Raw genomic sequence first — 11,491 nt, 5'->3', positions numbered from 1 at the left:
TATGTATTATATTTCAGATCTTTTTTTTTTTTTTTACAGCATAGTTGTAACCCAAATCTCTTCGTGCAGAATGTTTTTGTAGAGACACATGACAGAAATTTTCCATGGGTGGCATTCTTCACTAAAAGGTTTGAATTTAATTTTGCTCATGTAGGGGAAAAACATAAAAGGTGTGACCTTAAAACAACAACAACAAAAAATGACAGATTCTTTATGTCCTTAGAACAACTACTTGGCACCTTTGTCTGTTTTTTATTACCTAACATTATTCCTATTCAATGCAATTTTAAATTACTGACTTATTAGTTCTGATGCTGTCCTACGTCACAAGTATGAACACCTGGTTCAGATAAAATGTAACCCAGAAAGCTAAATGTTATGGAAGTCAAAAGGTCTCCCGTAACAACAGCCCTCTCCTGACCTGCATGCTCCGGCTACTTATCCCAGTCTTCATTCTTCAAAACCTCTATTCAACTAATTATAAGTTGAGTCACAATTGATTTTTTTTTATTGATTTAAAAAAATTTTGAATTAGAAAGTAACTGGTCTTCTTAATAAACTATTTGAAACACCAGAAAGCGTGGGGAAAATAATTATGAGAAGGATTAATGGGATGTGTGTGTGTGGGTGAGTGTGTGTGTGTATGTCACATACCCACTTACCCCAGCATAATGATTTATATAGAACATTTCCCTGATAATAGACAGCAAGTAAGCAAGCTTTTTGAGGGTAAGGACGATCATTTTTTGTTCGTATCACTAACATCTAGCACAGTTCCTTATACAAAAAGTTACATTTGTTCAGTTGAATAATACAAAACAAGATTCCCTGTGTGTGACTGCTGTTCATTGTAGGGGGGTACGTACATTTGTGTGTTTATATATCTCTTTATTGCTTTTTAGGCATGTGAAGGCAGGAACAGAACTCACTTGGGATTACGGTTATGAAGCTGGAAGTATACCCGAGAAAGAGATTCCTTGTCAATGTGGCTTCCACACTTGTAGAAAAAGAATATTATAAACAAGTGTTTTGTGTATGCTAATGTCATTTAGTACAAGCTAATGAAAGAATTATACAAAATACCCCCTATTTAATAGTGCATGCACCATCAAGAAATTTGTCTTAAGATTTCCACTCTGAGGTGGGTCTCTGCGGGGGGGTGTTTGGATTTTTTCTCATTTCTTAAGTGTAATTTAGGAATCCTGAAGTATGAATGACATAGAAACACTACAGAAAATGGACAAATAGATATAGATATAGGCTCTTTACTTCCATTCAGCTTTTGAATAAGCAGGGTGGAAGTAATTGTTTGTATGGTAGGAATATTAACACACAATTTGTTCATCATTTTAATATGACTGTTTAAGGAAGCATATGTCACAGAAGGATTCTTCTCTTATTCCTGTTTTTTAGGAATATTTGTTTTTGGCTCATGCCCCACATTTGTTGAACCTCACATCTTCATGGCCCTTGTAATTTAAATTATGACAGATCTGTCTGGAGGTGACGTAAAAGCTTTATTTGTAGGAGAAATGGAAACCATATGATAGAACAAAAGTGAACTAAGGCCTCACTAATTCTGACTGTGTGGAAGTTCAGCCTGAATTTTAGGATACTTTTGAAATAATGTTTCTGTTACTGCTCTGTATGTTTATCAGCTGGGAATTTAATAATAAACTCTTGGCTGGTTGAGGGCCTTGAACCACTTTCACTGCACAACTTCCTTCCCTTCTGAACCTTCACATTTTCCTTAATACATGACAATAATACAAACACTGATTAGAAGCCGGTTTGCAGTTGTGCTCCATACTGGGGGAGATACAATTTAGGTAAGATTCACCCACTTCCTTCAGACTCCTATTGGGAGGAGGTCATGCCTGGAGAGGGAGGCATATTGGAAAGGGATTGCTGAAGGAGGCTGCATTTCAGTTGGGCTTTTAAGGCATGGTAAGGATTCCCTAAAGGGAAAGGTCATTCCAGGCCAGGGCATCAGAGGAATATGTTTGGGGAAAGACTGGAGAAGGGTGGGAGAAGTCCGAAAGAGAGCCTTTGTGGAGGGCCTTGCATGCCGGACAGAGAAGCTTGAACCTTCCCCAGGGGCCAGAAGGCATCTATGGAAGGTTTCTGAGCAGAGGGGCCAAGCGACCAGTCTCAGTCATGTGACTGTTCTGAGCCTTTTTCATAGTCTTAGCTCGCCCTCATCTTCAGTCCAAGCAGAGCCTGCGGCCTTTGCTCCCAATCTTCTCACCTTCCTTGCCCCCTTCCAGCTTGTGCCAAGCCTGCCCGTGTGCATGCACTCCTTCCTTTAACTCCGCAGCTCCGGGCACCGCTGCCCCCGCTTCCCTCTGGCAGCTCTGCGACGCTTCTGGGTTGGCAGGGCACTTCAGATGGTTATGTCACTCGATCTTCAGGCAGCCCTGTGACGGGGTGAGGGTCCTGACCTGCCCAGGGCTGCACAGCTGAGGAGGCCTTTGTGGAAACCACCCTTAACCCGACTCCCGGATCCAGTTTTTAAAACAAGTTTCTGTGATCTGTAGTATTTTGTCTCATCTGCTTATCACACTGTAAGCCCTGTGAGGGCAGGGATGGTGCCCAGTCCTTGCTGTGTGCCCCACACATGAACTGTACGGTGCTGTGTGTGCACCCTATGGGTGCTCAATAAATAACTTGTTACCCTCGGCACGCGGACTCAAGACTCATCACTTCCGCTTCGGATGAACACGGAGCCGTCCCCCCAAACCCGGCCCCAGAGCCCCCCTCGCGTCCTCACGCGGCACCCCGGGCTGGAATGGCGGGAGCCGGCTCTTCTCCCGCCGGTTACCCCCAAAAGGAAGGGCCATGGGGCCGAGTCACCTTCTCCCTTTGGACACATAAGGAAACTGAGGCTCAGAGAGCTTTCCCGTGGCCACAGAATAAGCCTTTGAAGCAGACCCCCAACTCCCCGATCCGGTGTGCTTCCCACTGTGCCCCACTACCCTAATAGCGGGAATGAACAAGGATGCTGGTGCGGAAGTTAGATGAAGGGTTTTTTGTTTCATTTTTTTAAACCAAACTTAAAAAATACCTGTTACAAGTAGGGGGTGGCTCCTCACAAGGGGAGGGAGGAAGGACGCAGGGGAATCCTGGCGACGGGAAAAACACTTCAAAAACAAAGCCCCGGCGGGCGTGGGGGGCACCCGCGCCCCGGCAGCACCGGCCCGTCAGGGCTCAGTGCCCCGGACCCCGCGGGAGGTTTCGGCGAGGCGGGGGGCGCCCCGGGCCCGTCCCTGAAAGGAAATCGAAACTACCCCGAGGCGTCCCAGCCTCAGCATCACGGGGGAGCGGCCCGAACCCGCTCCCGGCCCGCCGCCTGCCCGGCCCTGCAGTCTCGCCGCGGGTCAGTCACGATGAACGAGGCCGAGAGAGACCCGGCCGGTAAGTACCACCGCGGCCCGCGGGGAGGGGGGGACAGACGAGCTTTCCCCGCTCCACCCCCCGCGCTCGTCTTCAGTCTAACAAGGCGTGGCCTGGCGGGGGGGGGGGGGAGGGGAAGAGCCCCCTTCTCAGGAACCTCGGGAGTCAGGCCCCGACGGCCCTCACACGTGCCACCCGCGCCCCTCCCCGCAAAGGGGAAAGTTGTTTGTTTTTTTATAAAAAATAGTTAAAACAAGTGCCCACAATGCCGTGTCCAGAAACGTCTGTCTCATTCCGAAACCAGCGCCCCGACTGCCCGGAAGTGCCTGGATAAGCCGCGTCTGCCGCCGGCTCCGAGCGCCCGCTCCGGGGCGGGGTCTGCGGGGCGATTGTCCGGCTAGGGCAGAGCCGTGCGGCGACCACACGAGGTCCGCGCGGGGTGGGGCGGGGCGGATGTGGACATTAAGAATTAATTCATTAAAGCAAGAAGAGAGAAAAAAAATTATCTGACCCTGTAAAGCAAAAAAGAAAGGAAGAAAAGAAGAAGTAAAGGAAAGAGAGAGAGAGAGAGAGAGGGAGACTTTGAAAGCTGCGACCCCCGGCGTTGTCATGAGAGCGGCTGAGGAGACAAAGATTCTCCCCGGGCCGGAAACATCGGACATCGTGCGGTTCCCCGGATGTTCCCCCCGGATGTCCCCCCCGCATGTTCCCCCCGGATGTTCCCCCCGCATGTTCCCCCCGGATGTTCCCCCACGAGCGCAGCCCTGACGCCTTCTCCAGACCTGCTTGGAGGTGCATCCGGCTCACTGTCCTCTTCCCACCTCTGAACTCCACCGAAACCAGATATTTTTATATAGCTGTTATTATAATACTTTATATTTTTTATAAAGCCCTCCAGGCTTTACATTCTGTGATCCTCCTTCTTTGTCGGGCTGCACCGCGGTGACTGTAAGCGGTACGCAAGACCGTTATCCTTTAAAAAAAATCATTGATATGTTTTGCTTTAACATCCCCTACGTTCCTTGTATTCGTCCTAGGACCACTTATTTCTAATAAGGTCAGCCCTGCAAGTAGACAGAATAAGCTTATGGATCCAAGGTTTTCATCAGCTCTGGGAGAGAATCCCAGTCTATTGAACGATATTTGCCTTTCTCGAGTCGCTTGTGGTGTTCTTCATACACCGTTGGGCTTCCTCGGAGAAGTGACTCTTAGCAAGTATCATCTCTCTGGGCCTCTTCCTGCTCTCGTCCTTAAAAGTGAGTGGGCTGGGACAGGTCGCTGGTGTCCAAGTCAACCTGAAGTGGAGCCTTGTGGCCTCACTTTGACTGAAAAAAATGCAGAAAGGTTATTTGGGTTGGGTTGGGTTTTTATTTATTTTGTTAAACACTTCCCCATTACATTCTCATCTGGTCCTTGTGGCACTTGGGAGTTTTACCAGCTATTTGCCACAGACAGCCTGGGAGTTTCACACCTCTGGATAGAGGACCTCTGAGTTCACTTGCAGTTCCAATTAAGATCTGTGATCCTCTAAGTAGATACCAAGCAATTTAAGGCAGAAGAGAACAGGAATGCTGAGACGATCGGCAAAGGCTCCTTTTAGAAGCTGGCACCTGATCAGAGCCTTAGAAGGAAATTAAAAATTCCAAGAGAAAGAAGTGAGAACAAAAAACCCATGCAAAGGCAAAGAAAAGGGGAATGACAGGCAGAGCCAAGGAGGCAGAGTAAAGGCAGGAACTCACCTGAGCTCCCCCCCAAACCCTTCCAAATAACTTTAAATTATGATTCTAAACAGCAGAACCCACAGGAAGATGGGGGGCAACAAATTCTCAGCCCAAGAGAAGGTGGGCAGGGAAGGTTTCTTGCACCAGAATGAGAGAAGAGCATAGTCCAGCTCAGGCAGCTACAGCGTAGACCTGGCCCCACCAAAGCCAGAGCAGGCCTCTGGGTGACTGAATCAGTGGCAGCAGTGGGTATCCAGACCTCTAGGCCACAGACATGGGTGGCAATCCTAAGGTGAGGAGGAGTAGTAATACCAGCAGAGCTTGTGGCCACAGTGGAGGAGTGGGGGAATCCTCGGCACACTTCCAGGGCAGAAAAGAGTGCTTGTGGTCACTCGTAGACCAGAGCACAGGCCAGGAGAGTAGTAAACACCTCTCCTTAGACAGATCGTACCACCTTGGATGAATGAAAACTTACAGGTCCTAGAAGTATTCTGAAAACAACTGCACCAAACCCCTGAAGCTTGGGACAATGCGCCTTCCTCCCTGGAAGCAGAGCCCTATTTTTAAAAAGTTAAAAGTCAAGTAAGAGGCTGGGGAAAATGAACAAGCAACAGGAAAAAAAATTCTGACCATAGAAAGTTACCATGGTGATGAGGAAGATCAAAGCAAACACTCGGAAGAAGACAACAAAGTCAAAGCTCCTGCATCCAAAGCTTCCAAGAAAATTGTGAATTGATCTCAGGCCATGGAAGAGCTCAAAAAGGACTTTTAAAATCAAATGAAAGAGGTAGAGGAAAAATTGGGAAGAGAGTGATGCAAGAAAATCATGAAAAACAAGTCAATAGTTTGGTAAAGGAGACACAAAAAATATTGAAGAAAATACCTTAAAAAACAGACTAGGAAGGGGTGAGGAACCTGGGGCCTCAAGGCCATATGTGGCCCTCTAGGTCCTCAAGTGTGGCCCTTTGACTGAATCCAAACTTCACAGAACGGATCCCCTTAATAAAAGGATTTGTTCTGTAAAACTTAGAAACAGTAGAAAGGCTGCACCCAAGGACCTGGAAGGCCACATGATGCCTTGAGGTCACCCCCCTCAATAGTAAAAGAGTGCCTTAAAAAGCAGGATTTGCCAAAGGGAAAAAGAGGCACAGAAATTCATTGAAGAAAAAAACTTCTTAAAAAGTAGAATTAGCCAGATAGAAACGGAGGTACAAAAACTCAGTAAAGAAAATGATTCTTTAAAAATTAGAATTAAGGGGCTCCAAGGCCTCGTGCCCTTCAACCATGTGGACAGCACCTTCGCCCTGTACCAGACTCACCTTTTTTCGAATCTGCCCATCCCAGACAGCCAAGTTATCACCATTAACCCTGCACTTCCAGGGGGAGAGGCTGCCTCAGACTATGCAGAGAATCTTCGAGAATTCAGGGTGATCTAATCCCAGTTTTTGACCTTCTGATCTTGGGTGTTGGACCTGATGGGCACGCATGTTCCCTTTTCCCTGATCACCCCCTCCTGCAGGAGAAGGAAAATATTGTGGCCCCGATCGGTGATTCCCCAAAGCCACCCCAAGAGGGTGACCCTCACGCTGCCTGTACCGAGTGCAGCATGCATGGTCGTGTTCATGGCTTCTGGAGAACGCAGAGCAGCTGCTTTGAAGCGGATCCTGGAAGTGATGAAGAGAATCCCCTTCATGCTGCACTGGTGTAGCCCGCACGGGACAATTGTGCTGGTTCCTGGATGAGACTGCAGCAAAGAGCACATGGGACAATTGTGCTGGTTCCTGGATGAGACTGCAGCAAAGAGCTGACCACTCCATTTTGTAGCCAGATGGGCCCAGATGGGCCAGACCCAGAGCTGACCTCTGCACACTGCTTCCTTATCTTTTTCTTGGTATTTTTACAAAGACCAGTGGGTGTGGGGCAGCAACCCTCTCTCCTGGGGAGGGAGTGCTTGAGCAAGCCTGAGAACAGGCTTATGAACTGGGTATGGTCTCTGTTGTGTGACCACCCAATATTAAAATGTGAATTTAAGCCCCCCCCCAAAAAAAATAATTAAAAAAAATAAAAATTAGAATTAAGCAAATGGAAGCTAATGACATGAAAAATGAAGAAACAATAAATCAAAATCAAAAAAATAAAAAAATAGAAGACAGTGTGAAATATCTCATTGGAAAAACAACTAATCTAGAAAATGGGTCCAGGAGAGATAATTTAAAAATTGTTGGACTACATGAAAGCCAACATCAAAAAAAGAGTCTAGATACCATCTTTCAAGAAATTATCAAGGAAAAATGCCTTATTATTCTACAACCAGAGGGTAAGATAGAAATTGATAAAATCTACCCATTACTTCTTAAAAGAGATCTCAAAATGACAACTCCTGGAAATATTATAGTCAAATTCTGGGGCTCCCAGGTCAAGAAAAAAAATATTGCAGGCAGTCAGAAAGAAACAATTGAAGTGTGGTGGAGCCATAGTCAGGATAACACAAGATTTAGCAGTTTCTGTACATTAAAGGATCAAAGGAATGGAATATGATATTCCATGGAGCAAAGGAGCTAGGATTACAACCAAGAATCACCTACTCAGTAAAACAGCATAATCCTTCGAGAAAATGAATATTCGGTGAATTACAGAACTTTCAAACCTTCTTGATGAAAAGACCAAAGCTGAATAGAAAATTTGACTTTCAAATACACAACTCAAGAGAAGCATAAAAAGATAAACAGGAAAGAAAATATAGGGGACTTAACAAGGTTAAGCAGCTCTCTTCAAAATGACCGGTAATCTAATACTTCCCAAATCCAGTGGCCTTTTCTCAGTCCTCATTCTTCTTGACCTCTTTGCAGCCTTTAGTGCTATAGATCACCCTCTTCTCCTTGATACTCTCTTCTTTCTAGCTTTTTTTTTTTTTTTTTGTGATACAACTCTCTTCTGGTTCTCTTCCTACCCATCTGACTATTCTTTCTCAGTTTCTTTTGCTGATTCTTCTTCATCCATACCTGCTAATTGTGGATGTCCCACAGGGCTGTGTCCTGGGCCCTTTTCTTTTCTCCCTATGTTCTGTTTCACATGATAGTGTCATCAATTCAATAATCATCTCTTTTAAAAATCATTTTTTATTTTAGACTTGAATACTAAAACTTAAATGTATAATAAGGAAAGAAAAAGAAATGTTATAAACTTAAATATAAAATAAGAAAAGAAAAAAACATTCCATATGTACAGCAGAATGTAAGAGAGGATTCAAAATATATAGCAATAAATTCCCATTTCAAGAAAGCCTATATATTAAATACTATGAATTGTGTTGAAAGCTGTCCATCTTTTCTTTGCTTCCTTGTAGATTTTCTTTTGTTTTTTGCAGTACACTTTTTACTTTGTTCTTTTTTCCTCTTTCCTCCTCTCTTTTCACCCTCCCAGGCTACAATTAAGCATGGATATATTTATATATAGATATTAATATATACATACAGATATACATAAGATATGTGGCAGCTAGTTGGTGCACTGGATAGAGCACCAGTGCAGGAGTCAGGAGGACCTGAGTTCAAATCTCACCTCAGACACTTGACACTAGCTGTGTGACCTTGGGCAAGTCACTTAACCCCAATTGCCTCATCCTGGGTCATCTCCAGTCATCCTGATGAATATCTGGTCACTGGATTCAGATGGCTCTGGAGAAGAAGTGAGGCTGGTGACCTGCACAGCCCTCCTTCACTCAAAACAAAGTCAAGTGCAAGTCATGTCATTATTTCTCTGATGGCATGGTCTTCTTCAACAACGAAGGACGAACATACACACGTACTTACGTATATAAACACAACCTATATAAACATATACTTTCTCTAAGAGATTCTATTCCTAATCTTTCTTTTTGTGTTTGTGCATATCTCTTATTTCCTATTCTTCCTGACTCCTCTACTTTACTTCTACCTGCTACCTTGCCCTTCTATTTATTTCTTAACCTACCCCCACTCCAAGATCCCTCTCTTATCCTCTCAAGAATCTCTCCCTTATCCTCCCATTTCCATTCATCTAAACACCTGTCTTTTCTATTTAATCTATTCCCTCACCCTCCCCTTTAAAAATCCCTATCCCCTTAACTTTTCATTTCTTTCTAAATTTAGAAGACTTTTGTAGTCCTCTTGAACCAATTCCTGATGAAAGTAGGTTTACAGGTTTACAGAACTAACAGCCGTCCTTCCCAATCTAATTCTTCTGTATCAGTTCTTCCTCTCACACCTCATTTGTATGTAAATTACTCATTTTAGTTGTACCTGAACAGTTTTTAATTTTTTGAAGTCATATCATACTCAGGTCTACCTCAGTCTTTCTTCTGAACTACCCAAATACTAGTAGCAATCTTAGACGTACGTTTTACATAACTAAAAGGTGAATAGTCTATCCTTATTGAGTCCCTTGTAATTGTTCTTTGGTATGTATCTTATGTTTCTCTTGGCTCTTGTATGTCAAATCTTCTATTAAGTTCAGAGTTTTGGTTTGGTTTTGTTTCCTTAAGAAACAATTCATTAAGTATTCATTTTTTTTCATTCAGCATTATGCCTGACTTTGCTGGGTGTATTTTCAGCCAGAACTCCAGTTCTTTTGCTCTTTGATATATATAGTGTTCCAAGACCTGTGGTCTCTTAGTGTTGCTGCTGCTAGCTCTTGTGTGATTCTAATTGTGGCACCACCATATGTAATTTTTTTTCTTGTTACTCATAATATTTTATCCTGGAGCTGGGGGTTTTGGAATTTGACTATAATATTCCTGTGGGTTTTCCTCATAGGAAATCCTCATAGGATCTCTTTCAGGTGGTGATCAGTGGATTTTTTTCTATTTCTACTTTCCCTTCTTGTTCTAATGTTTCAGGTCATTTTTCTTTAATTATTTCTTGTATTATTGTATCAGGATTATTTTTTTTTGATCATAGCTCTCAGGTAGTCTAGTTATTCTTCTGTTTTTTTCTTCTTGATCTGTTTTCCAGGTCAGCTGATTTTCTTATGAGACATTTCATATTTTCTTCTGTTTTTTCCTTTTTTATATTTTGTTTTATTATTTCTTGGTTCCTTATAACTTCGCTGGTTTCCACTTGCCAAATTCTGAGTTTCACCCAGTCATTTTCTTTCTTAAGATTCTGGATCTCCTTTTTTAGTTTTTTTACTTTCTTTTCACAATCTTGTTTTTCTTGGATTGTTCTTATTTTTTGTTTTGTTTTTCCTCAGTCTCTCTCATTTGATTTTTTAAAGTCTTTTTTAAATTCTATGAATTCTTATCAACATTACAGGGGCCAAACCTCCTCTGGGATTTTTCTTCAGATCTCCAGTTGTCTCAGGAGGATCCCATTCTGCTCCTTTTCTTGTTTATTTTTACCACTCTATGTTTGCCAAAAGGCTCTGTTTTCTCTCATTTGTGGAGGAAAATCCTGAGAACTTGGGCTTTTCTGACCTACTCCACCATCTTCCCAGAATCATCTCCTCAGTAATCATCTCTATGCTTAAATCTGCTTATCCAGGCTTAACCTTCCTGCTTACCAGCAGTCTCCCATCACCAACTGCCTTTTGGATCTGTTTAACTGGATTTCCAATAGAAGTCATAAACTCAAAATGTTCAAAACTAAACAAATTTTCCTCCTAAAATCTCTGTTCTTCCTGACTTTCCTGTTATTGTTGAGGGTACTACCATCCTTCCAGTAACTCAGGCTCACAATCCTGGTGTCATCCTTGATTCCTCACTCTTTCACCCTCCATATCCAGTGTGTTAAGGATTGACAATTTTAACATCATAGCTTTTCCTGCATAAACTGCCTTCTCTCTTCTGATACTGCTATCACCCTGGTGCAAGTCCTTACCACCTCACTCCTAGACTTGTACAATAACTTGGTCTCTCAGCCACAAGTCTCTCCCCACTCCAATCCTTTCTCTACTCATCTGTGAAAATGATCTTCCTAAAACACAGGTCTGATCATGTCACCCACCTACATAATAAACTCCAGTGGTTCTCTGATCAAATATAAAATCTTCTCTTTGGCTTTCAAAGTCCCTCATAATTAAATCCCCAGCTTTCCAGTCTTCTTATACCTACATATCACATCCCTCCTCCATCCCTCATGTGTCCCATGATTGAGTGACACTGGCCTCTTTGCAGTTCCTCAAACAATGTACTCTATCTCTTGACTGAGCATTTTCACTGGCTTGTCTTCCATACTTGGAATATTCTCCCTCCTCATCACCTCCTGGATTTCCTGTCTTTCTTCAAGTCTCATCTAAAATCCCACCTTCTATAGGAAACATTTACTAATCCCCCTTAGTTCTAGTGCCTTCCCTCTGTTGATTATTTCCAATTTATTCTATATATAGTTCTTTATATATTG

General features: G+C 43.4%; 2 protein-coding genes across 5 annotated transcripts in view; both read left to right on the top strand.

The window, feature by feature from the left end:
- SETDB2 (SET domain bifurcated histone lysine methyltransferase 2) overlaps window positions 1-2,682 on the top strand; it is a 57,730-nt gene extending 55,048 nt beyond the window's left edge. The window contains exons 13-14 of one of the 2 annotated variants that reach the window (XM_072610514.1): window positions 40-128; window positions 903-2,682. In XM_072610514.1, coding sequence (XP_072466615.1) covers window positions 40-128; window positions 903-1,020 — 207 coding nt within the window. In that variant the 3' untranslated portion in view covers window positions 1,021-2,682. Of the gene's footprint in view, window positions 1-39; window positions 570-902 lie in introns of those variants that run through there. The other variant, XM_072610513.1, reaches the window with a different exon arrangement.
- PHF11 (PHD finger protein 11) overlaps window positions 2,679-11,491 on the top strand; it is a 46,590-nt gene continuing 37,777 nt past the window's right edge. The window contains exon 1 of one of the 3 annotated variants that reach the window (XM_072610530.1): window positions 2,679-3,414. In XM_072610530.1, the coding sequence (XP_072466631.1) occupies window positions 3,387-3,414 (28 nt within the window). In that variant the 5' untranslated portion in view covers window positions 2,679-3,386. Of the gene's footprint in view, window positions 3,415-4,387; window positions 4,650-11,491 lie in introns of those variants that run through there. The other 2 variants (XM_072610532.1, XM_072610529.1) reach the window with 2 other exon arrangements.

This window comes from Notamacropus eugenii, chromosome 5, assembly GCF_028372415.1.
Source record: "Notamacropus eugenii isolate mMacEug1 chromosome 5, mMacEug1.pri_v2, whole genome shotgun sequence".
Taxonomy (NCBI): Eukaryota; Metazoa; Chordata; class Mammalia; order Diprotodontia; family Macropodidae; genus Notamacropus; species Notamacropus eugenii.
Note: the sequence above shows the minus strand (reverse complement) of the source record. Positions and strands in the feature narration are given on the sequence as shown.